The 27355-nt window shown below is 41.8% G+C and overlaps 1 protein-coding gene across 2 annotated transcripts in view; it reads left to right on the top strand.

Moving 5' to 3' along the window:
- AIG1 (androgen induced 1) overlaps positions 1 to 27084 on the top strand; it is a 123499-nt gene extending 96415 nt beyond the window's left edge. For both annotated transcript variants that reach the window (XM_013194190.3, XM_066994224.1), the window contains exons 4-6: positions 13286 to 13401; positions 23066 to 23229; positions 26415 to 27084. In XM_013194190.3, coding sequence (XP_013049644.1) covers positions 13286 to 13401; positions 23066 to 23229; positions 26415 to 26452 — 318 coding nt within the window. In that variant the 3' untranslated portion in view covers positions 26453 to 27084. The remainder of the gene's footprint in view (positions 1 to 13285; positions 13402 to 23065; positions 23230 to 26414) is intronic.
- Positions 27085 to 27355: the final 271 nt, after the last annotated feature.

The raw sequence follows: 27355 nt of genomic DNA, 5'->3' as shown, positions 1-27355 counted from the left end.
TTGTAGTACGTCCATAGCCAGCCTGAGGTCAGCCACTAATGTTGCTAGAGTCATTTCAGCTCCTTCATCCCTTCCGAAGGCTGACTGGAGGGGGAGACCAAAGTGCCAGTTTCTGTTAGCTGCCTTGGTCTTGTGGTTATTCCTAAATGTGTTGTGACTTTTCCTAGGAAGGGGATTTTGGAAACAGTACAGCAACTCCCTCCCAAATATTGTTGTGTATCTGCCTGGCTCCCTAACCTACTGCTGCATCCTCTCTGCTTCCCAAGATATGCCTAGCTGAAGGCATGCCATGAATCCTTGAATCCCAATCACATGAGTCACCGAGATGCATGCTGCAAACCCTGGGCTCACATTCATGGACCCTGTCTAAAGTTGCCCTGGAGCTGCAGTCCATTAGTTTTAAGTCCCAGTTGCTCTCTGCTTTCAACAGCAGAGAGAGGTCAGAACAAGAATAAATTTATCAGGCAACAGCCCAAATATTCTTCTGGCTTTTCCTCTCGTGCTTCTTCTAGCATGTCTACGTTGACATTTACAGAGGCGGATACACTCATATTTAATAAAATGATTGTAAATAACGTGCTTAGATTGGGTCCTTAAACTATTGGATTTTATCCACGGGATTTTCTTCTCCCGCTGCCATGAACATGTGAGGTCAGTACCTTCAAGCCCTTATGTAGCTGTGGACCTCACACCAGGACTTTTCCGAGTTTGACCTCCGGACATGGGAGAGGTGTGGTGATGTGGGCTGAGCCCAGTCGAAGGCACTGCCAACATCCACATTCCAGAACGAAATCCATCACTGATTTCCTCTTGCTTTGGTTTAGACAAGATGCTCTTTCTTTGTTTGCATGCATTTCTTCACAGATAAAGTGCTTTTACTTACTTTTTTTTTATCCAAGCCTCACAGAAATCTAACAAGGGTAAAGAGGAGTTTTATAGAGCATAGTGACAATTAAAAGATAACTTAATTATTGATAAAACTGAAAATATACCACATGACAAGGAATTGTACTATAGTAATCCCTGCTGGTCCCGCAGTGATTGGGGGCTGGCTGGAGCCTCAGTATACTTCTCACCCCTTTGTTAAAAGCTCAGATTTTTTGGTTTTGTTTTGCTTTTTTGCTTGCAGTAAAATGGCAACATGGTAAAATAGTAACTGGTATTCCTGAGGTGAGAAAGAAGTGATAGCATCTACTAGAGTTACCTCTTTAAAGTTTAGGATTTATTGAAGGACTATAATATAGTTTCAGGCCTTTTATTAGTAGTTCTGCTGCTCTTGAACATTTTCTCCGAGGGATAGTCTTTTTTTTTTTTTTTTTAATTTTATTCAGAAATGGAGAGCGTTAAGAAGTTGGTTCAAGACTAAAAAAAGATTCTTAAACAAAAATACCCCACAGTTTTGGAGGCTATTGGGTCAAGTAATTAAAATACTAACACCAGTCCAAAACCACCACCACCAACAAAACACAGAAAAAACAGATACTTCTGCAAGGGAAAGTTCAGTAACACACTGAGAACGTGTTGTAGCCGCAGCACGAGAGGAGAAACAAAAGGACTGAAGTTCCCAGCCTGGCATGGACGTACCTCATGTAACCTGTTTATCAGTAGAAAGGGCCAGATTCAATCACTTTGGTATTCTTGCTGAAAATAACACTGGCTCGGGACCCCACATAGAGACTTGCAGAAGTGAATCACACACGTGGGTGCCCCTAATAGGCAGTGTATAGGTACTTGCTAGCAGTGGCTCCATGGGCTTAAAGCAAAGGCAGCTTTATTGATGGGAGTGAAAAAATAAGCATGTAACATGGGAAAGCCAGTGACTGATAGTAAGTCGACAGTATTAGTAAGTCTTTTTTCCTCCTGGCCTGTCTTTGCAATGCTCTTAACTCAGTCCTCCTTCTCGGGCCTGGTAGAATGGCTTCTTCCATCCTTGCTATATACGCCACGTGGATACCTTGTAGATACCTTCATACCTTGTAGTCCAGGCTTGGTGCAGACCCAAATATGCCTTTCAAGCAAGTCTCTCTTTCAGTTAGTGCAGCTGATGTAGCTGCAGCTCTGGGTCTGGAGATGGAGGCCTTAACCAGCCTTTCACAGTAAATCTGCTTTTTGCAGCAGATCTCACCTCACCTCCTGTGCCCGCCTAGCCAGCCACCCTGGCTTCCACACCAGCATCTTTGGCAGGTTTCCTCGTCTTTCCATTAGCAACAAGGTTAATCTTACTGCCCTCCAAGTGGGAAATATTGCTGCTGTGGAATTGGGGTGCTCTTAATCAAACGTGCATTTTGCCCTTCCCAGCAGATGCCATTCTCCAGTGTAAGGCCTCTATAAGAGTGAGTCTCAGGCATGTCAGGGTTGTTGTTATCTCTCTTCACCAATGAATGTCTGTAGTGATCATCCCCGTTTGTATGGGTTTACTCTGCGATTCTCACACTGTGAGTACTTTAGCTGCAACAGAATGATGTTATAGCTAACATTATGAAACACATCCAGTGACTGACCGATCTGTTCCCACCTGAAAAGCATCTCCATAATCTTCCACCTCAAACACAGTCACACACGGTGTGATCATTAACGATGAGGAAACTGCATGTGAAGCTGATGCCTTCCTCTTGTCTCTCTGTTCCTCAGCTACAAAGTGTTGACAATTACAGGACTGTTGTATTTAGAAAATACCTTGAGTGTGAACAAAAGAGATATCTGAAGTACACAGTGGTGAAATGCTGCAGGTCAGGGCAGTTCAGTTCTCCCTTTCTGCTCTCCCCCCAGAGAACCAAGGAGATAGTATCGAGACCATGCATAAAAATGCAGCAACTTTTTATGGTCCCAGTCCTGGCCACGAAGGGGAGATGGAAGAAGAGGTAGGGAGGACTGACAAGACTGGATGTAAAGGCCAGTAACCAAACAGACAGGCACTTGGGAACATAGATCATGTTCCCAAGAACATTCTGATCATGGATCAGAATCAGAGTTGCCAAGGTGGGAAGGCAGCTCTGGAGATCATTTTGTCCACCTCCTCTGCTCAAACAGGGCCACCTAAAGCCAGTTGCACTGTACCTTGTCCAGTCAGGCTTTGAATATCTCCAAGGACAGAGACACTGCAGCCTTCAGTGTTTGGCTAACCTTCCAGTAAAATAAGATATTTCTAACCTTTAAAGAACAGTGTCATGAGTCACTTGCATGTGTGGGTGACCTCAGTCCTGATACGAGCATCCATCTCCCAACACAGAAGAGATCAGACCAGCTGAAAGATATACGGCAAAACTTTACAGCTGCCTTGTTTTACAGTTTTATGAGCAGGTGCTCCAAAGGAAGTCCTGTCTTGAATCCCTGTAGCAGTAGGGGAATGTGGATAAGATTTCTGATACCAGAAGAATGCATTACGATCCTGCAATTATGACCAAGCTGATAAACTCCTCTGACCACATTTAGCAGGGTCCTGGGAAGGAGACCAAGGGGTACCTTACACCAGCTGCTTAGGACCTCAGCAGATTTGCTGTTGCTGGGAGGCTGAAACAGAAGTCTTTGAGGACTTCATTCCATGGCAGAGCTGCAACGCCAGGCAGAGTAGGAAGTCCTCTTTTCTCCAGGGTTCCCCAGTGTATGAGACGTGAGACCACTTATCCTCTTGCAACTCTTCCCCTCACCTGCTGCTCTCTGAGGAACCACTGACACCACACATGCTACAGTTCTGCTGCCCTCCTTACTAGGAAAAATGCTACCATGTGATAAGAAGAAGAATCACATCACATCTCCATCTCTTCTTGTTTCACATCTGGAATAGAAAGGCCATGCAGGTCACTGATACCTCAGCGAGACCAGCCTGGCTGGGGACAGAGCTCTTAAGGAGGGAATCAGAGCCAGGCTTACCAAGGTTAAAGTGAACAGAAAAAATCAGGACAGAGTCTGCAAGACAACACGGAGAAGTTTTGTAGCTCTGCTACAAACTGATTATCTTGAAGCCCTTTGGTATCACATATATTCAGTATCATAGTCCTCTTGTGCTTATGATATGTTACCCATCACTGCAATCCTCAATAGGTATTTGACAGCAGGAAACAGTAGTTTATTTCCCATGAGAAGAGTTTATCAAGCTCTGCATTATCTGCAATAAAGGAAGATTACTTGTTTTTGCAGAGTTCAAAATCTAAAAAAGGCAACGTAGAAGATAAACTGTACAGCAGAGTTTACATCCTCTATTTTACAATATTCAGTAAATATATACAAACATGCATTTACAGATGAGGATATCAATGTCTACATTCACCAAGAAAAACAGGTAAGTAAAAATGTGTTCTATGTAAGGAATAAAGTTGAATTTTGCTCTAATAGAAAAGATCATTTCTCATTTGCTGACATTTTATATTATAACGGCATAATCTTGAGATTACTTGATGCGTAGTTTGTCTTCAGCTGTCATCGTATAGCAGGCATGGCTCACAGAAGACAAGCGCCTTAGTTCAAGCATGGATGAAAGGCAAAACACCTGCCAGTCTCCATACATGTTCCTCTTCCCCGACCCTTCTCCTAAATGTGTACATTTGCGTGCTTGTGCAGCCACACTTCAGCCATGCAGTATATGTGGAGTTTAGAAAAATGGGACGTTATCAGGATTCATATGTATTTTAGAACAAGGGGAAAAACTTCCTCGCATACTGTGCTGGTTAACACTGCGATCTTTCTCATTCTAAGCATGTATATGCATGATTGAATGTGATACCATTTGTACAAAGTATGCCACCCTCTTGAGACCCTTGTATTTATCTGCTTTCAATTACATTTGAAGTATTCAGAAAGTCTCCTGTACTAATCCCGTCCAACTTGGAAGCCACATAGCTCATGCATGAGACTGTCAAACATGAGTAGTTGCAGATGTCAATGCACCAGTGGCAGGAATCCAGGAAGATAGATCAAGGCTTAGTCACTGAAAAATACATGCCAGCACATCTCAGATACATAGCATTGTAGCACCTCATAAGGAAAACGTGTCGTGACAGGAAATCAATAACCTCTTGGAGGTGATCTGTTTTTGAAATATTCTTGATTAATTATGCCAGGGTGTGTTTGGCAACATTGCCTGATCCAGCATTAACCTAATGCTTTTTGCATGAAGCGCTATTGTAACTCGTCTCATAAGTCAAGCCTGATGGTTCAAGGCAGGTTTTCAAGGGTCAGGTTATAGATTTTGTAATGTCTTTGTGTCCGACATTGCTGCTTTTACTATGGAGTGTAGGCTTTTATTATCAATCAAAATAACAATTGTATTAACATGAACAATAGCATTTAGGACTAACTGAGTTTGAAGCACAGTGATTCTCCTAAATAAAGTACGTCATATAGCGAGCAAAATAAGTGGGGACTGTCAGTGTGTTTTCGTGACAGAAGACCTTAGTTCAGGGTGTTCCCCAGGCTGGTTTGCAGAGGAGAAGCAGCTCTAGAGGACACACAGGGGGCGTACCTCCCTCTGTCTTCTCCCACCTTCCTGCACAGCCTCACTTTCCCCCTCAACAAGGTTTCCAGCCATACCTGCTGCCCAGGCTGCCACCAACAAAGGCAGGCAGCTACCCAGTGTCAGCACAGAGGCTGGAGGAGCGTGGAGCTGGTGCTATTGCAGTGTTTGGCCAGGGGCATGGCCACAGCTGCTTGGGAAGCTGTTTCTTAACGCACCTCTGCCTTGCAGTGGAGTGCACGCTGTTTCGAAGACGCAGGGCAATGCATGTCATGCAAAGCTGATTACAGACAGATTGCTGGGTGCAGTAATGAGACCACGCTCGTGTTATTGTGCTACTTCTTTCTGTAATACAGGAGCAAAAAGGCTTAGGAAATTGTGTCACTCCCCGCAGAATTGTTTACCAAAGGAATTTGCATGTATAATATAAAGAAATAATTAAATATAGATAATGCCCGTGAAATAAATTGTTTGAACCAAGTTGCAGATAAGTTGCAGTTACCATGTGACAGACGAAAATTTGACCTTTGGCTACCTCACCTGCACAACACCCAATAAATCCAGCTCCTCAGTAACCGCTTCCAAGATTTTAAATTTCCGAATAGCATCAAAGAGCCACCATTTGAAAAAGAAACTGCCAAAGAATGGATTCTTGATTTTCCCAAATGTGGAATTTCTTTCCCCAAATTACACTGGCCTGAAGCCCAGGACAAGCAATATTCAGTCCTGGACCAGAGACAGATTCAAAGTCCAATGTCTTCAGGTTAGAAAGAGGATCCTTTTGCTATCATGAAGCCAAAAATATCCTTCTGTGAAAGCCTTAGTGCTAGCCGTGGAAGAATGCCAGGCACTAAAATCTAACACGGCACATTTTATGTATAGATAAACTTTTCAAATCAGTTAAAAGAGCTTTAGAAAGCATATTCATACAAATTATTTTCTCCTTTTGAGGCCTGTGTAATTGGCCTCATGATATGGAAGGAACTGGCTTTTCAAGGAGAGGAATACTATTTTCCATATGAGTAGAATTGCTTTAAACCATTGCTAAAATACATCTGCAAGCTTTCTGTAGCTACATTTGTGCTAGGAATACATGAGGCTCAATGAATTTACTAGCACTTCTTCATCATGACCTGCATAAACACCCAGCAATCATTCGTGTAAATTAAATCTGTTCTACACGTAAGTCTGTACATTTATATCTATAAACATTGATTTTAAGGGTAATTGTAAGACACGAGAAAATATTTCTTTGCCTGGATAAACCTTTTTGCAAATGGTAGATTAGGAAGTTGTAGGGCAAATGGTTTAACCGGTAAGAGGCAAACAGGCTGAACAAAATATGTAGAAAAATACTTTGCCTGATATTTTGATTAATGAGTGAGTGATCCTTGCACAGGACATGCATGTGTGTGTGTGTGTGTTCCAGTCCTTACTGGCATGTTTTCTAATGATTTTGTGGCAGAAATAAGGACTTGAGGTTGAGAGTAAAGTGGGGCTCACAAGAGTTTGCTCAGCTGCAGCTGACTGAACAGGAGCTGAGCTTTGTTGGTTGCCCTCGTACTTCAAAAGTCTCCTAACAGCAGTGCAGGGCACGCTGTTGGGAGCTGACTGGGGAGTTCGGGCACGTCCCTGAAGGAACAGAAAGTCTGGCTAAGGGGTCCCAGCAGAGAGGGAGAGGTGACTTACATGACATTGTATTTTGCATGTGTTTCATGGTACCTGGATACGTGACATGTATTAAAAGCAGTCATACTGAATCGTACAGAGGTAAAGAAAATTAAACGTGTAACATGACAGTGCTGTTTCAGCTGGCATCATGGCACTGGTATTACCTAATTTTGCTATACCAGATATGCCACATCCTATCCCATCCTGTCCCTGCCACCATCTTGTTTCGAGTCCAAGTGACCAAGATTTTGTTGTGTCTTAAGTTAAGGCATCATCTGCACCTGCCAAACATACGGACGGATAACTCAAAGAGGCCAAGACAGAAGTGAGGATGCATCGCCCCAGGAGTTACTGAATCAGGGTGAGGAAGGCACAGAGGGAGTCCCTCGGACCAGGAGGACAAGAGCTGCAAAGCAGCAGCTTGAAGCAGTGGGAGCTGAGATGGGAGACGGACAGCTCAGAGGGAAACAGTTGAGAAACCTCCAAATGCAGAGAGGAACCACGACAGTGAAAGAGGTGATCTCACTGAGAGACGCCGAAAAGGGCCAAGATGTCTCAGAGCTGTAAACTTGAACGAGTAGAGGTGCTTTCTTACCAAAATTTTATTACTTCTGTGTACATGCTTGCTCTTCCTAGGCCGACACCCTGCACAGAAACTGAGGAATAAGATGTGGTCCTCCGTTCCTCCATAGCTACCCTACGTGACCTTGAGTGAGGCCTTCCATCTTTGTCTTCCCCTTCTGCAAAACGGGGGTAGGACATCCTGCCCCTACAGAGCAGGACTGCTGCAAGGGTATGTTTAGTAAAGCTTTTGAGGTGCTGAAGTGCCTCAGTGATTGGCACTGTGGAAATTCTATAGATAAGCACCTATATATAACCTTCCCTGACACTAATACAGTCACAGGGGTGAGAGCAGACTGACAGTGCTGTTTCAGTATATAGTATATACTGCATATGTCAGGAACAAGGAGAACAAACCCGTCAACTGTAGGTATGTGTGGAGAAAATGATACAATTCTGATTACATAACGTACGCCGTGTCCACTGAATTTATGTGCAGAAAAGAGGAAAAGAGGGGCTAGCATTAAGGAGGAAGTGTTAATTTTCTTTTCAAAGGACTCTACACTCATATTGATTGCAAATGGTTGTCTCTGGCTCTTGTGTGTTTTGCGGCGTTGTATGGTATTAGTCTTTGTTCAGATCATGGAATACTTCTTCCTCTCTCCAACCTACAATAGTAATTAATGAGCTGTCTGTGGCTGCCTTGGAGTGCATCCTGTGCATCAGTGTGTCTCAGTTAATAGTCATAATTTCTCATTTGTAAAAGGAAAAGTGCTACCAGCACTTTCAGTCTCAGAAGGGTTCAGACTCACTCAAGGATTCCGATTTATTATGCACCCAGTTCTGATATCCTGCTGCTCTCTTTATGGATTAGGCTGCCTTGGTGGAAGGTATCATCCTTCAGATGACACATAAATACTCTCTTGCCAGCTGTTCCTTTCTCAGAAGTTTCTCAACAAGTAAATCACGATCATGCCCCTTGTTTTACTAGTTTCTGATCTGGTTCTCCACTTTACTCCAGTAGGAACATGCGGAAAATGCAGCTTTATTACTGCTATTACTTTACAAATGGTGCTGACTACAGCTGTAGAGATTTTTAGGCCTACTAGTATTGGTTTCTAGGGAGAATATGCTGGTTGTGACTTTAAATTAAGAGGAATGGGCATGGGTTATTTTGCTGATCATTTCTGTAAAGTCTTTAATCTCGGGAGCTGCACAAACTCTTGAGCAGTAAGAAGGAGATGCAGACAGGTTGCTTCACTCACTCTGACATGCAGCAGCTGTTTAACAACACATAATCGAGTTGGGAGCTCGGAAAAAGAAGCGAAGGATGGCGTCCTACTGATGGAAACTAGATTTTTGAGAGGAATTTAGGAAGACAGAAAACGGAGGCAGCCGACATGCAGCAGTTTGCACAGCCATTTCCGCGGAGGGCACCAAGGAGGGGCCTCAGACAGATTCATGGCAGCATCAGCAGCCTTTGGCGTGGTGGTGACATAGTGCAGGGCAGCTTCCCCAGCAGGTGTGGGAGCAGCCCTCCAGGTCCCAGGCTGCAGAAATTATATAGATCAGCATGTACACGTAGGCTCCTTACTCCAGGAAAGCTTTCAGGAAAGCTTCTGCACACTAACTGGGAATCCGAGGAGGCAGGTGCTCTTTTAGACTGCACTCCTGGTCTTAAAGGTAATTCTGGTCAACCTCTGCAGATCAGGACCGGGTGGCTTAGTGGGAAGATAGCAGCGCCATGGGTTGTGCTAAGGACAGAAGATACTCAAAGCTGTTGATTTAGCACCTTCTAAAGAGCTTTAAAGTTCCCCTTAGAGCACAGTTAGGGGAGGACAAAAGGCTAGTCAAGGTACTGATGAAAACAGTGTTAAAAAAAGCAGCACTTACCAGTTGGAAGATAAAACATACAATCAGGCTTTCAAGAGCAAGCATTTAATTTGCCTAAAGACTATTACAGAACTCATTCCTAATGTACTTGATTTACATAAAATCTCTTCTTCCAGCTACCTGTTGCAGAAGCGCAGCCCTCCATCAAATCTCGGTTTGTCAAGCCAACATTTCAGATGTGCTGCCTATTCGTAATGTGCTCTTCCAGTCTAATATGTCATTAGGCACATATATTCCATGTGAGGCGAGATGCATATTTTAAAAATACCTTTTGAAGACTGTGCCTTTCAAGCAGAATTTCTCTCAGAAAGTTGTTGCAGTGGTTCAAGAAATTAACCACCTGCAGCCCTCGGGCTGGTTTTTGGTCCACTACTTGAGCTTCACTCAGAGGCTGCTCCTTCGGAGTCAGTCTCAGAGAGTTTCCTGGATCAGATTATCCATATGATATCCTTCCTGCAAATTCCACCTGGGCTCTGTGAGTCAAGCTGGTCTCTGTCTGTCTTCACGCATCATTACCAGCAGTTGAAGGTTCGGCAAGTCAAATTTCCTCCCCACTTGTAGGTGACCAAACTTCAAGCAGCAGCACTGAGTGGTGGATGCAAAATGGGGAGGAAATTGCAGTTTGCTGCTCTGCAGAGACCAGCACTTGCTAGCAGATCTGTCAAATCTCCTTTTCCTTTTTTTTCGGTAGTAGTAAAAATGCCTTATCCGTATAGTATTTTTTGCTCATAATAGCATAGTTTACTACTGTTATAATACACTATACCAGTCACTATATAAGTTGCCCTTTTCTTTAAGACTTTAAATGTTGCAGAATGACAGCTTCTGCTACAGTGACTAATCATCCTCACCACTTTGAACATCCTCATGCCTGAGTCTTCTCTTAAGTAAGCCTCTAGAGATACTTTGACAAGCAGGGTGGGAAATGTGCTGTCCTTCCCAGGCCTGGACCAAGCCCGATGGTGAGTAAATGGGATCAGTCCCCAAGATACTAACTGGGCATCTTTGGTGAGCACTGCATGATCTTTAACAAACAGGTCAAGGGCGCATCAACATTATTTTCTAAGTGTCAGATTCCAGCTGTCCCAAGTTTATTCAAAAATCAGAGGGTATGAATTTTCTGGCCTTCTGCACCTTTACTGCTCCCGGTGGATCTCACTCCAAGCACATTTGACCCCCCCTCACCTTTACTAGGCCTTCGTCCAGGTGCCAGTCTGATTCACATTTGGTATTTATAGCTTGAGTTTTTGGAGATAGTTTTGTTTGACAGAAGGTATCCCTGCTTGCAAAGGGTTATGTGTTTTAAATTAAGGTTTTTGAAGGGGCTGGAAGCGTAGGAAAGGGAAATTTTATCTTTGTTGTAGTTTGGGTAAAGCATCTGAAGTAGCTTTTTTAAGTGGCGGTTTCACTAGACTATCTTAAACTGAAGTTCATCCTTGGCTTTTTAAAACTGTGCTGTTTGCAGGTAGCACCTGCATTTGCTCTAAGTGATTAAGATTAAAGATACATGTCTCTGTTTTTTCTCCTTATGCTTCTAATTGCACTGTGCTTTTTGACAGGATGTTGTACATAAACTCCTCAGTGCTATAGCTCATTATCCTCTTTTTTTTCTTACCTTTAGAAAAGAGCAGAAAGAAGAATTTAGGAAAATAATGACCTGTTTTATTATATAACCACAGGAAAAAAGAAAGGAGAAAAGGATTCTGGATTAGAGAGCAGTTACTGAAATCATTTTAACTACTTTTTAATTGGCAAGCTACTGAGTTGTTATCATCAGCGAAGAGTGCATCAACAAGCAGTATCCAAAGTGGCAAACACTTCAATTGAGAAGTACAGTTCCCAAGCTCTGCAACTGTCATGTGTTACAAGCAGTTAAGACTAAGTGACTGTATCCCAAGAATACGTCACACAAGAAATACCAAGGGTGGGTTTGGGAGTTAAAAGTCTTTGCTGTCTTCTGTTTGTGCCTCTGAAGAGGTTATGGAGCCAGGGCAGGGAACATTTGCACAGCCTCCAGCTACAGGGTTTTGGGGGCTGTGCAGTGAGGTACTGATCTCTGTCTAAAGACCTTTTTCACCCCGATGCAAGACTTAGAAGTGAACCTCCAGGGCTTGTATTGCTGTCAGTCCCTGTTAATGGACTCTGGAGGTACGGCGCAATTAATAGACCTCTCCTCTAACAGTGGGCACCTCTATTACAGAACGCATGTAAAACATCTATGTGTTCCCTTGATGCTGTTTTATACTGTTTAAAGGGGTGGGGGCGGAACAAGTTGTTAAAAGATGAAGATATTGAAAGCTCCCCTAACTGCTGTATTATCCACCTGACATTCTCCAAATGCCAGTCATTAATTACTAATGTATTGAAAATCAGAGCAGTTACCCGATTCAAATTATGTTACATCTGTGAGCCAGAGCCTTTCCATTATCTTATCATTTCCCATTCAAACAATTCTTCATTCTCCACATTTGTTAAAGGCTCAGTACCCCACTGTTTCTTCTCATGGGAACCTGTTATTCACGCAAAGGTATTTCTATTCCATGTCTGTCTTGCCTTCATGTGCGTGAGGGTCTACAGCATAACTACTGCAAATGTACCAGTCCAGCCCTCCACCACCCCAAAGTACTACATGTGCACATCTAACAGTGGGTTGTGGCCAACATAAACCATAACCTTCGTTTCCAGCCATAGTGTGGGCCCGAGGTGGCAAGGCAGAACATGTTTCTGGAGTGTGCAGTAATGCTGGTTCTAGGTGAGGTGCGTATTCGGAAATGATGGGGTTTATTTCACGACACGCTTGTGCTTCGCTTGTGTATATTTTCATGCCCACCAGCACTCTGAGATCTAGACATCAAGTGCTGGGGGCAGGCTAGATGCAATTTTTCATGCCGCTGACGTTAATCGGATGAACAGACCTTCTCAGAAGGGACAGTGTAGGAAAATGCGTATGGAAAAATGACAAAATAAGGCCTTTCACAGCTAAATAAAGACAAGTGGCTGAAAAGGTTTTTACAGCTTTGGCTTTCGTATGTTTCATTTGGGAATCTAAAACCATTTTGCACAATAACTAACAAATTAAGATTCACACCACCTTTCCAAAGAAGATAATTGCTCCTGCCTTGCAGATGAAGGAACAAAGGTATTGAGGCTATCATTTGAAAATATGTCCCCTGTTCTCAAGTCCCCAGATTGAGATACATTTAAACCTGATTCTCAGAAGCATTAAATACCTCCATTTATATTCATACATTTGGCATTGTTTGTGCCTAGAGCTTCTGAAAATCAGACACATTGCCTCTTAACTTGAATGGTCAAAATAACCAAAATGATGTGGCAAGCATCACAGAGCAATTGCAGGGCTGAGCTAGGACAGGGATCCGTGTCCCCTCGGAATCCATGTCCCCTCATGCAATGTCCTGCTTTCACTCACTGAGTGTCCTCCTTGGATCCCTGGCCAACGTGAAATGCATGTTCTGCTCACTCCGTTTTCCCTCGCTCTCTCAAACAATTGAACGTTATAGAGGTAATATTAAGCATTTGGGTTATTGATCTGCTTTATACAGTCATATTACCTTTTCTTTCTAGCCATCCAGAAACTGTCTTTAGGTTTTTGTGATTAAGATTCTTGTTGCAGAACTAGCATGGAAATGCAGTGAGAATCATTTGTATCACCTGATTTTCCCCTGTTGTTTTGTGTTGTGTTTTTTTTAGCATACAACAGTTTTGCCCTTTATATTAATCGAGATGAGAACAACACATCATCAGTATCCCAGCAGGAGCTGCGGACTGGCTGCAGTGTGCACCTTCGCTGTTGGCTATATTTTATGGTAAGGGCTGTACATGCTGTGTTTTCATATTGTATTGGGGGTTTTGTACTGCTAAATTTGGGCACATATTTCATTATGGATATAATCGCTAACAGATTCACGCTGCATGCCTCGTTTGGTCCAAGACCTGGGCTTTGTCTGGTTTCCCCAGATGCTTATATTTTTAGAAAGTATATGCCAAACCTCACACAACAGGAATTTGTTGAACAATCCCATGTAAGCAGTGGTCTTTCCAAGGGTACATTTTTCGACCTTTTTTTTCAAGCTAAATGTTTTTCTTGGACCTTCGTTTTATTGCTTAGGGGTTTTGTTCTATCAAATAAAATCGAGAATAGGCAAATGATTTCCTGCATCGGTATTTATGCGGCAACAGAAAAGATAGAACACTGTCTTTTTTCTTTACTAGTTCATAAATTCTTTCTGTAAAATTGATTGCAGAATAACCTAGTAATCCAAACATTCTGCAGTTTATTTTAAAAAACGCAAATGTTTGTGAAAAACTAAACAGCAATAACCTTTCCTATACAACATTAAATTCTGTCTTTGGGCAGTTTTTATTCAAGCACCTGACTTATATGATGGAGTTAATTTACTTTGGTCTTTCTGGCATTTTATTTTTGACTAAGCCTTTGTTTTGCTAACAGTGCTCCTTTGATACCATATATCCTCTATCCTTTCTGCAAGCATTTCATGACCTCCTGTTTACTTCTTCTCCCATCACAACAACCCTCAGCTCAGAGGATGTTTTCCAAAACTATGGGTAATACTGCTTTTACCACCAGTCAAGTGAGATCAAACTAATGAGAGAGGAACACAGGCTCAAGGCAGTACTGTAATACTGCTCAGCCATGCTATTTTTCCCTTTGGTCCAATGAAAGAGAAGCCGTTATTCATATACATCAACGCACATCAAGTGATCGTAAAACGACTGTAATCCAGCTGAAGTGGGATGCTGTGTCCCAGGATGCTAGTCATATTCTGCCGTTTACTTTTATAAACATGCATATATACTTCTTACGCTAGAATAATATTTTCAATTTTAAGATAAGAACAGTCTCATGCATAAAGGCACATAATGATTTCTTCGAGAGAAAGGAACTTCTTTTAACACTTATATGATAATAGGTAACTGTGCTATTTATTTACCACCTTCCTCTGAAGGTGCCTAGGCACAAGATGGCAGAGTTATTGTACCTGTGATCTGACCTAGTATGTCAGTGACAGTTTCCTCATGATCATCTGAGTAGACACATGCAATAATGTTCAATAGAAATAGAAAAAATGAAGCAACCTGGTTCTGCAAATGAAATAAAACCAGAGGTGTCTTAAATTCTTTTAAGAAGCTGTTACAGTATCAGTGTGATTCTCATATGGCTTGATCCTGCCTACTACAGTGCATCTGAACCCTACAGCTATAAGTACAATGTAAAAGGAAATTGTAGGACAAATAAAGCAGAGGAAAAAGGTTCTGCATTAAGAAATTAACTACTAAGCAGATACTCAGTTACAGGCTACTGTCATCTCCCTTTGCTTTTGGTGTTTAAGGATAGGCCTACTCTCAAGTGACTCACCTTCTACCAAGTTGGGATTCTGCAGAAGATGGTATGAGATAGTTGCTTGTTCTACCTAATGGTAGCCCTGCTAAAATCCACACTTGCAGCCCATTACTCCATCCATTTTTATGAAAGGAAGTCTTCGGGAAGACCAGAGGGACACACAGGCTGTACTGTGCCATCACCTGCAAGTTCTGCGTCTGCAGCCTGCAACTGTTTTGGAAGCCTCTGTCCAAGATTTGGCTGAGGCTGCAGGGTAAATCATGGTACAGTGGTATCAATAGAGTGTATTTGATGTTCACAGGTTGGGGAATAGAAGTATGAAAAGTATGAAAAGTGTATTTTTCTCATCCATCTCACTCGGGGATGCATACTTTTCACAGCTAAGGTTCACTATCTTCCTACTGCTAGGTAACCACATTGAAGTACTGACTGTGATCACTTAGAGAATTTGTAATTATATCATTAGGATTTGCTGCTCTTGTACACTGTAGACACCTCAAGGTTAGCACAGTGCATTACAATGAGATGACACCTGCAAATGACCTAGTTACATGCAGCCTTTTGGAACTTCCTTCCTTTGTATCTTTGGTTGTCTGTGGGTCCCCGGGTCCCCTGCTGGTGCATAGTTCTTGGTTTATTTTTTTTTTTTTTACCTTGAAGCTAGATATCTTCTGCTTGAGCATTAGAGTCCTTCTCCGTACGTCATTGTTCCCTCAGCAGCATTGTGTTCACTGAAACTCCCTCGGTATAAAATGGAGGCAGTTGCTAATCAGATGTTCTCTGTTTTTTACCTGTGAATTTTGAAGTCTCCCCACCTCATCTGAAACTTTCTTACCATGCTGCATGATTCATCAAGTCTCACTTTTACTCTAAAGGAGCACGCAGGAGGATATTGTTTAGTTTAGACTCTGTTAATGCATTTTTCAACTCCAGGTAGAGGAGATCTTCTGATTTGCTTCATATGTGGCTGAATCTTTCACATATGGAAGGGATGGTGGAATAGAGAGCTTTTATTATATGTATTTGATAAATGAGAAAGTGGGAAAAAAATCTGAATAGAATCACCAAAGTTAGAAGAATATAGCTAAATAACTTAATATCCCCTAAGCGTTCATCAGAGTCATGTTGTTTGAGGAACATCCTTTCTTGAAGAGTTAAAAAAATATATATATATTTTTTTTTAATTTATGTCTTCATTCCCACTCTTCAATCAGGAGCGTTTGGTAGGCACACTTAGCTCATGTACTGCCTGTGGAGGGAGAGCTCTGCCTTGCTCTTAAGGAACTGTGCTCAGGCACAGTGTTCACAGATTTGCATTGCCTGTTGCACACCATACATGGACTTTCAGGATCAAGGCCATGGGTTAAGTTGGGAAAGGCCAATTGGCTTTATTTAACATGGCTTGAAAAGGTCACAATTTGTATTGAATTGTTAAATCTAGACAGTGCTAAGAAAACCCAAGAGCTTGCCAGTACTACCAGAAAATACTGCCAATGGGAGTATGGAGCTGGTTGTCAAGGAACAGAAAAGAGCCAGAAATGTGTTGCTCCTTGTAATAAGAATGACCTCATGGCAACTAATATCAGAGCCTAATATGTCCCTAAAATAAACTGAGACGAATACATGTATTTAAAATAGCTTTCTTGTTCCCTCTGCTTTTGAGTAGTTGAGGATGCCAGACAATCAGACCCTAAGAATCTGATTCCACTGCTGTAGTCATGCAGGGCTACGTGTTTGGGAGCAAAAGGCTTGATCTGCTCTCTCGTTGCTATCTTAAGTCCACTAGAAGTTCTCTCCACATGTGCCAAGATTGGACTCAATTCATAAATCTATTAAGCTGATAAATCTATATCTCAGGTACCTTTAAACTTTCATTTGAAAATAAAGTCTGACTTTAAGTGACTTTAGGAGAGTTCTGTAGATGTGCTGAGGGAAAGCATTTAGATGGTGTAATTTGCTGAATTCTTCTCGAGTGAATTTAAGAAAGGAATGTACGCTCTGAGAATTTGGAATGGATTTGAGATAGCTGCTGTCAGCCTTGCTGTAGGATTTCCATTAGCGGTTCTCCATAGAAGGAGAGGAAGATCAGAAAGAGCAGCTGTTGGCAAAAGGATAGGGATGCTGACTGCTAGGACAAACCTTGAAATTGAGAAGGGAAGGGTGAGGAGCAAAAGAGTGAAGCTTGGTGAGAATTGGTAGCCACATTTATTAAGAAGGCAGGATTCAGAAACCAGAAGGATTTCTGAGGTGGCTGAGTGTGGAAGTGACAGATACAGATGGAGCAGGAGACACAGCATGGCTGTACTAGGGTCTGTTGTGTGTCTGTATGTCAGGAGAGGGCCATAAATGCTTTTGGAAGTGAGCTCTGGGACAAGATATTCAGTAGGGATCAGAGCAATCAATGGTTGAGGAAAACCAAGTGAAAAGTCCTTGAGGCAAGTAAAAGAGATGAACCACTGGTGAAAAGAGAGCATGGCTAAGGAAATGTGCAGCTCACAGGTCAGCAGCTTGGAAGCTGAAATTGTGCAAGGAAGTGGGAAAAGCTCGGAGGGGAAGAGAGAGACGGGCTTTGAAATTGGGGTGGAAGGCTGACAGAGAGGTGGGTGATAGATGCGACAATGCAGAGGAGGAGAAAAGAGTTGGAGCCAGGACTACTCAGAGCAGGAAAGAGTAGGAAGAAGTAGAAGCAGCAGAAATAGGCCAGGAGAAGATTAGCATCCCCTGTGCCTGACCCAGAAGAACGGTGGAAGAGCAAAAGTGCTTTCAGCAAGAGAAGTCTGCACGGATCCTCAGCCCATTAAGTCTGACGTGGCCATTATGGACTGTTACATTCTGGCTCCCCTCCACCTCCACATCCTCAAGTGTTTCAGTCAAAGCAACAGTACAATCACAGATGACATGCATAGATAATACATTCTCACTTGCTTGTGTAGCTCCTTAAAATATAGCTCAAGAAAGCATAGCAACCATTTCTATATTTAAAATTAAATATTTATCAAAATAGATGACTTCCAAATCCTGCAGAGTTTCTGTCATTCTAGCTACCTGTACGTAAACAAAAATTTCTGCTAAGCTTCGTTCATCTCAAAGGATGACAACACTATGTCATGCTGAGTACGTTTTGCGTGACATTACTGTGTGACATTATTTGCAGCTGCAGTTTTCCAGGATTTGTCTTCTGACTGCATCAGCCATTCCATACCAGGAGGACAGTCCTGTGACTCTGGTACTGTTCAGCAGCAGTCAGATCAGTGGAGAAGAATCCAGCATAAGAAATTGGAAAAGAGGAAATTATTGCTTTTATTTCTTGATGACTATTTATTGAATTTATTTTTTAGTATTTAAAATTTCTAAACATTACACATTCCTACTGTAGGTGGCTTACACCTGTTTGGCTGACATTATAAAGATCCCAACATCTTAAGATGGATGAGAACTTAACAGTTCCGGTTAGATGCAGAATAAGCTGCCCTATGTTTTTGGAAGAAAAAATTATAAAGATTGATGAAAATGTCCCTCACATCACTTCAGTCAGTATTAGAAACCAAGAGTAGAACAGATTTAGTGTGGGTCATTGTGCTCCTGCCTCTGAAAGCACAGGGTTGGTCCCTAGTCTGTAACCACAAATGATTTGTTCGTTTGAGTTTTGAATGACTCAGCTGCTGTAAGCCCGTCACCTCCTTTGGGAGACATTCCACAATTTAATAGTTCTGGGTAAAGTTCTCCCTTTCTGTGGAAAAGGAGAGTGACGCTAGGAAAGATCATGAAATAAAAGTGTAGAAAGTGCCCATGTCCTGTCATTTGATAAATTGTAGCCACAACAGGAACTAGCTTGGGATCTGTTTGGGGGCAGAGAATCAGCCGTCCCTTGTGCCAGTCACTGGAAACCGGAATGGCACAGAAGGTGTAGGAAAGGATCTGCTTCTGCACTGCTGCAAGAAGTAACCAGAAAGGAATTACCGCAGTGGATCAGAGTGGTCATGTATCAAGACTGTGACTGTTGCTAATGTCAGATGCTTCAGAAAAAGATTCAGCAGGCCATTTTAGAATGAGCAGCCTGTAAGGACAGCTTTCTTCCAAAACCTACATCAAAAACTGGATGCTTGGTTCCTGCAGACTTGATAGTTTATACACTGTACTCTTCGAACTTAAGCACAACTGTGCACATTCTTATTGCTTGTACAGTCTCCTGACTTCAGAAGCTTCCTAGAGTTGCGTGATATTGCCCAGAGCAGAGGAGTGAATTAAATGGAAACATGACATCCTTCCAAACTTGTATGCTATTTTTTTTTTAATTTCATGAGTTCAGTGATATGTCGCTGCAAGATAGGGCGGACCATTCCTGAGGTTAATTAGACATCATGCAGAAAGATGTGTCCTTTATTAGATTTGAATTTCTTGCCTCTGAGTTCTGCTATAGTGCTGCTTCTGCTAAGAGGAAGAGCATTTGAAGCTCTTCAGCCATTCTATGGCATGCGTTGTTTTTCTGTGTCCTCTCATTCCCTGCTCTTTGAAAAGTTCTGCAGCCCTCCACCTAGCACTTCTGTTTCCAGATCACATAGTAGTGGTTGTTGTTTAGCTGCAGATCTAGCTGAAAGATTCAATTTGGTCAGGAAATGGGTGAAGACTCAGAGTCCAGGCCACGAAGTGCCAGCAAGTTGTGATGCCTTAGCAAGTGTTTTCAAACTGACATAGCCGTGTAGCCATCATGAAGGAGCAACCACTTTCTGCAACTTGGCTCCCACTGCAAAACCTTTCAGTTGTCACGGTCATCTACCATGCTATCCACCTTTTGAGCTTGCTTGTACCAGGACTACATTTCACACAAGGTTCCCACAGTTGTTTGAAGTAGTTGCTTTTCTTCATCAACAAAAAATCTGTAGCCAAAGAAATGCACGTGTATCTTCTCTGCCTGATTTTCATGTTCTCAGACAGACTTATTGCTGGAAAAACGGCAAACAGGAAGACTCATTACTTTGATAGGTGAGATATACAACATCCACTGTATACTAAAAGTGAAAAACAGCTACAAAGTCAAGCTTTTTGACAGATATTTTAAAAAGAAGAAATAGTGTGTGTTTTCAAATAGCTTTTTCTGTTTTCTACACCATCTGCTTGAAAATCTCCCAAAATCACAATTTTTTTAACATACATTTTAATTTGAATACAATGTGGGAATATCTCCATTCCTTTTTTTCTTACCAGTTCTAACAAATGGAAAAAAATGAGCTCTATCACCTGTAGGATATTCCTCTTTGAAAAATGCACGGTTGCATCTACATGGGCTGTCACAGAACCAAACCACAGGGAGGTTCTAAGTTAATTTTATCTTCTCAGAAGTAATCAGCCCAGTTTTAGCTTAAACTTTTTCCCATCAGTATATTTTTATCTAAACAACCCATTTTTTTTATACCTGTTCAGTAACAGGGTCTTGAATTGGATCTAGATTTGCACTCCTAAGTAAATCTTAATGCATGCTCCCCTGTGCTTATCTAATAATGAGGTTGGCCGGGAATAATGACTACTGGAATTGCAATGTTAAAGGCATTCATTAACATTAGTAATCAGCAATCTTGTATGGAGGCTTTATGCCTCTGGTTGATCAGCTCTTTATTGTGCAGCGTTGAGTTACCTTGTACTCAAGCAGGAACGAACCCGCTAAGAAAGGCCATCAGGTGAGGTTTCCATGGTAGCAATCATCCTCTTGCTGCTGCCATTTGTGGTGCAGGCAACGCAGGAGCAGTCGGCGTGTCAGTGCTCAGTGGAGAGAAGGCTAACACCATGCCACCAAAACGCAGGGAGCAGGGAAGATCAGGGTGGCTGATCAGGTGAGTCGGTGGCAGTCATCTCCTCAGCGGCACTTGGTACCTCCTGTCCTCAAAGCACGAGCTCCTACGTTGTCACTGCCCCGGGGACAGGTGTACAACAGATAGGTTGAACACACGAGCAGTGTCACCAAACAAATAACGGGCTGCCGTTCTGGGCAGCAAAGAACGGAGTTCATAAAATGTACTCGAAGATTCTGAACTAACCAGACACAGCTGACATTTGTGAGCTCATCAGTGACTCACTGGTCAGATTGAGAAAATATTTCTTCTTTCCAGCATAAATGTGTTCTAGTAAATGTCACTTCTGCTTGGTTCATGAACTTGGGCACATAGGTGCCGTTTAGAACATCCCTTGAAAAGTCCTTCTGTAAAGGTCCTTATACTGATGGACAGTTTCATCACACCAGAGAAAAGTGAAAAAGAGACACTGGCTTTTTTTCATTTTTTTTTTTCATTGGAGCTTGTTTTTCACAAAATGATCATAAAACAAAAGTAAATGAACCAAAAAATGCTGGGCAATAATAGACACTCCCTCCTAAGCCAACCTGAGAGTAAAAGACACCCCATAACCTTCTACCAACTATCCCATCCTTTTCTTTGACCAAGTGGAACGTGGTATCCCTGTTACCATGGATTACACAGTAACCCTTTATTTTTTCACAGTTACCTTTATCTTGTCAGTTTAATTCTGGCACAGAACAAAGTTGTGAAAAGTAACTGTAAAGTATAGAGATCATTTTCCATATGTGAACTCCTTTGGAGAAAGTGTTTTTAGTCTGCATTTAGATCATGCAGATTAATTTACCAACACATGTAAATTCCTACATGAAGTGTGCAACTGCTAAAGGTTTGGCTGTAATAAAAGCTTTTCTAAGGAGGAGGGAAGCTATGACAACCATGAACATTTCCAGTGTGAGGGAGAATCATCAAACAGGGATGCTGTACTCTCTGTGTGACAGGCATTTATTACAGTGTTTTTGAGTAGACTTTTGTGTTTCTGCTCTTCAGGAGCCTATGACTGTTGACGTAGTGATCAAAAGTCTTCCTTAAACAAATAGCAGTATCAGCAAGTGAAGCAAATCATATGGACATGGAAATCCCCATCAGTAATCGTCTCTGCAACTGCTTAGTCTTCTCTCTAGCTGTGCTTCGCTGTATGCTTCTCTCTCAAATTGCAGGATCAGAGAAGAAAAGATCTACGTTCTTACAGAGAGCCCAGCAGCTCAAGGGCCCCAGTCTGGTCTCTGCTGAGCCTTTTCCCAGTTAGCCTCTGTGATGTTTGCTAAGGTTTTTGGCAGCATTTCCCTTTCTTAGGTTCCAGCTACTGGAATGTATGGACTCCGTCTGCTCCCCTCTGACTTCACCGTTTCAGATCTCAGTGCAATAACTCTCTTTCAGAGAGCGCAGGTGTCCATTGCAGTCACACACAGAGAAACCACGTACCTGGAGAGGTTCTTCAGGCTGCATTGCAGTAGAACTGACACACTCTCTCTTGGGTTAGTGTACCAATGATCTCCACTGTAGCTGAATGCTAAAAATCTCTGTGACACCAGTGAGTCACCATCGTTCCTTTTCCTTTATTGAGTGCAGTAGGCAGAATTTCACTGACGACAGGGTTTCTTCTTTTTTTTTAATGTTTATCCCACCTAGAGAAAAATCATTAGATCCCAAATGATACCAGGTAGCTGAAAGGAAAAGAGGAGCAGTCTAAAACACAGGTGCTGAAAAGTTATTGTTTTAAAGAGAAGCTGAACCATGTGTTCCTGGCAAACCCAGAAACTGAGCCACTTGCCAGGTGTGAAGAGGGAAAGCAGCAGACACACACAAATGTATACAAAATAAAACAAAGATGCTCCAGAAAGCCAAGAGTCAGGCTGTGTAGGAGAGCCTCAAGAACACTGAATACCCCTTGGGAAAAGAACTTGCTTGGAATTGAGGGAGTGCTGCTCTTTCCGTGCTACTGTATAAAACAGGAGGGTATATTCTGTGTAAATGTAAAGGCAGCAAGGAAATGCCTGCCTACATCAGAACCTGAAAATTGGTCAAGTGCTCATATTAAATTTAAAACAAAGCTGTAACAATACAGGAAATCAATCTTTGTTTCATCGTTTTTAATGTCTGTTCTTGAAAGATATCATCCGGGCACTCCAAGAAGCTGAATTTAGTTGCGACTCACTGTCTTTTCAAATGATTTCTTTTTAGGTTACAGTAGCTAAGCCAAACTATTTCTGAAAAACAGGGCTGTAAGAGTCAGTACTTGGTGTTTTTGTTCTGTTTCAGGGTGTGCTGGATTCACCATGTTACAGGAGTGTGGGTGTACCCGCTTCTTGAGCACCTCAGCCCAGGTGTCAAAATAATCTTTTTCGCAGCTGTTACTGTAATAATTAACATTTTCTACTTGATGGGAGAGGTTCTGAACAACTACATCTGGGATACCCAAAAATGTGAGTATTGTTTTAGGAATATTAGCTCATGAAATGCTCTGTCAGGACTTGAAGATGCCCCTCTGAAAGTCAACAAGATTTTTAGTAGGCTAAAACAAAGGAAAATGGCAGAAGTTCCATTGAAACTTCTTGCTTACTTGCTCTTAAAAGCAGTCAAATGAATGGAGTGGCTGCTGGAAAGCATGATGAGCTATGAATGAGCTATGTATTTTTTTATAACTTCTAATACTAATTTAAGACCTGTTGGCAATTACCTGAAAGGTTTACAACCCACTTGGTTCACAACCCACTTATTAGCTGATGAACCCATTAAATGCAGCTAGAATAAAGTATCATTTTGTAGGAATGCTGTTAATGTTAGAGTTAGAAATAAAAAACTGTATTCTCAGATATAAGGTATATATAAGTATTCTCAGATAAGGTGTTTTCTGCTTATAAATTTACTCAAGGAAAATTAATATTTTCACATTGATCAAATAATAGGAATGAAAGATCACATTATTGGAGGGTAAACATAACTCGGTCTACTCTACATTCATCTACCATGCCTAGGCCAGCCAATGCTGAGTAAAGGAAAAGGGAAAATAAGACAAACACACAATTAAAAGTAGATGCCTTTAGTCTACGAAAGATGGTTTTCATTTGTCAAAATGGGTGAAAGAAGCAAACAACATTCATAATCTCCTCAGGAGCAAGTCACAAATGGAGTGAAATACTTGCTCAGTGGGAATTCTGTCATTACATTAATTGGGCCCATAATGGATTGTGACCATATGAACAGCCTGCCTCCCCGTTTGGGAAACATAGTGTGCACTTGTTAATAAAACGTAAATTCACATGGTAGCTTACTGCACGTACAAATCTCTTTTAACAAGTCCTCTAGTGCTAGATAGAGCCTGATTCCAGGAGCTCAAATCAGTTTTACTTAACATTTGCTCACGTTAGCAAGCAGATGCAAAGCAGTTTCCTTGGTTGTACCCTAGAACCAGCGATCATTGGTTGCAGTGTTCAAGTGTGGTTTTGAGGCCTCACTTGGATGTCACAGTCATGTCTATTTTAATTACTTTTGTTAATTTAGGAAAGAAGTTTCTAAAAAAGGTAGCCACAAGGAATACTTTCACTTGACCTGTGTGAAGTCCTGTATGAAGCATAGTAGTGTGGTGAAGAGTCACATATTCTTACCAAGTCTATGAATAAGTAAAAGGTGGAAAATCTCCCTCGTTATTCCACAGTATGCCTAACAAAATCTCTGGTTCTTGTGGCCCTCCACCCCAAAAAGCCGAGGCTAATCAGGCCATTCTTTCAGTAGGTTCACCATGGCCTTATTATCCTCTCTGTTATTTCCTTGATTTGGTTAAAGAATATTGATCCAAACTCCCTTGTGGCTGAAGCACTTGCAAACCAGAAAATGCCATGAGTCACCTGCTGTGTTGCTATGCTTGAGATACTTTGCATAAACCCAACCTGAAGTGTATGACAGCAGAAATTTAAAATACTGCCAATCTGTCTCCACGCAAGATTTGGGAAAATATCGTTTGAGAGCTGTACCTTTAAAAGGGGCTTTTGATTAGTAAGCTTTCAAACTAAAGCAGTCTGCCATGAGAGTTCTGGGGTGAGGGGGGGTTGCTGGAGTTGGGAGGTTTTTTTCCTTTTCCTCTGGAGATGCATTAAATAAAATCTCACTACTGACAAAATGATTTGCAGTTAGTTTTTCCAAGTTAAACCACAAACATGGTAGGCAAGGAAAAATTTGCCCTTTCTACAAGCCAGTGTCTGTCCACAGTTTTGAGGGTATCTGCATTCCTGCCAAAGTATTTGATGCATCTGCAGAAGAGCAATTCAGAAGAAAGGAAAGAGGCTCTTTTTAAAAGGCAAATAAAACAGCTCATTTAAAACTATTGGAAAAGTTCCTTACAGCAAAACGCAGAAGGCTCGAGGTTGGCTCTGAAGCAGCTTTGTAAACCCACTGTAATCTTTTGGACCCAGCCTCTTGTTTTGGTTGTTAAACCTTTGACTATGGCTCTTCATTGGTTTGCCAGCGACACCCAGGGCCATTGTACTTGTGCTGCTGGCAGTGTGCAGACCCGTCTCTTTCCCTGTTGCTTCTTTCAACAAAGGCCACTCTGCAGTTGTGCTTTCTAACTGCACGCGGCTCTTACTGTTTCCCATCCTGGAATTAATTAGCTATGTTTTGAAAGTGACTTTTGGTGTAACTGCCATTTATGCATAGATTGCATTAGCAGGTGATCTTACTTGTGACTGGATTTTCCTCTCAACATTCTCAAAAATTACTTCTTTTTTGCCTTCAGTCCTCAGAGGTCTGTCTTTTCCAACATGCAGCAGGCCTAAAAATCTCCAAAAGAAATATTTTTATTTGAGATGTTTGGCAGAGAGGGCTTAGTCAGAAGAACAATACTTTTGTCAGATACCAATAGTAATTCATTGTCCAGGAACAGGCATATGAAATAGCTGAATGTTTTCATTGCCAGAAAAAACACAATCTGCTGCCTGGCCCAGACTTTGCTCAGCATAGACAAGAGAAAAGTCCTGCAGCAAGGACCAGTTCTTTAAGGAGCCCTACGGTCAACTCAGCCCTCCTGATATTACTGAAAGACATGGCCACTGCAAGGAGAGAGAGGCACCCTATCAACAGTAACCGACTCTTCATTCCTGTGCTCTCGAAAAAGGGAGATGTGTGTGAAAGTTGTTAAAAATCCAGCGTTGAAATTGGGGGGGGGGGGGGGGGCTAAAGTTACTGAATTCTGAAACAGAATTTTTAAAACTTGCATTCAAATAAAGTCGGCTGCTTAGCTTCAGCTCTAATAACATCTACTCCAATTTGCTCTTAGGTGAGCAGAGGAGCCGAGGGAACTGAGTGTTCCCAGTCCCCTGCAGCAGTCAAAGGCTGAGCGTGCGGCAGGGGGTTCGGCTGATCTGAAAATGGTCCGGAGGGAGGGAGGGCTGCGTGGTTCGTTTCTGGACAGCCACTGCCATCAGGTGTGCAGACGCTCTTTTCATTCGCAGCAGGTGAGGTAACACATGCAAGAGCATGTGAGCAAGTAGGGGAGAAACAACAGCAATAAAGGGAAAAGAAAGATTAATGCGTTGGAAGAAACTTCTCTAGATAAATTCTTCGTTTTTATTCATTCAGAGATTTGTGAAAGCTGTTCTCCATGTGTTTTCAGGTATTGAAGAAGAAAAAGAGAAGACAAAAATGGACTGAACGATAGATGCAACATGGAGGCTTGTTCATGGCTCCATGGAAGATTTCTCATCCCCGACAGAGGTTGGCACGGAGAGGAATCTTCTGGAAACCAGGCAGTTTAGTGGGCCTTCTGCTCAGTGCAAGGATATTTTGGGTTTTTTAATGAAGGAAAATGATTTTAGCTAAGAATAATAATTATGTTTCAACCTCCATTCCTATTTCTCCATGCTTGCATGTGATACACACATAAAAGATGTGTATTTATCTCCACAGCATTCTCAACATGCATTTCTTGCATCAAATAAGTCATTAAATCATTAAGTCATTAAAGCTTTCCACTTCCACCCAGAAGAACAAGTCCATTCTTTGTATTGTTTGAGAAAAGCTTAACCAGATAGGTCTAATATGGGGAAGCAAAACAATCCTATATATTCAAAGTACAGTGTAAAAATATATTACAGTTAATTGCATGAATGTATCCAAAAAAGAATTCAATCTGACTGAAATATTAATGTAACATGTAACAGTTGCCTTAAATCAGTGATGTTAATAATTTATCAATCCAGTAAAAATTTATTTGCAGTGCTAGACTATCTGAATATGATGCAACTTTTCTTAAATATGCCTAAATAAAGATCAAGTTACCCCCAGGTTTATGTTTCTTCATGCTGATTCTTGAAATTCTAGATGGACTGATGGCATTTGAATGTTTTATTTTCAGGTTTTCCAGTGTCAGCTGTATATGATATTATTTCTACGTGAGGATTTTTCTTCTTATTTTCCCAGTACTAGAGCTGATTCTGCATTTTCAAGTTGTAAGTTCTCAATACATGGGCTGAGCCATTAGCATAGCACTAGAGAGAACATTTAAGCCTTACTTTAGGAAGGCACGTAAGAAAATGCCTGTTGTATCAGGAATAT

Source organism: Anser cygnoides, chromosome 3 (assembly GCF_040182565.1).
Source record: "Anser cygnoides isolate HZ-2024a breed goose chromosome 3, Taihu_goose_T2T_genome, whole genome shotgun sequence".
NCBI lineage: Eukaryota > Metazoa > Chordata > Aves > Anseriformes > Anatidae > Anser > Anser cygnoides.
Note: the sequence above shows the minus strand (reverse complement) of the source record. Positions and strands in the feature narration are given on the sequence as shown.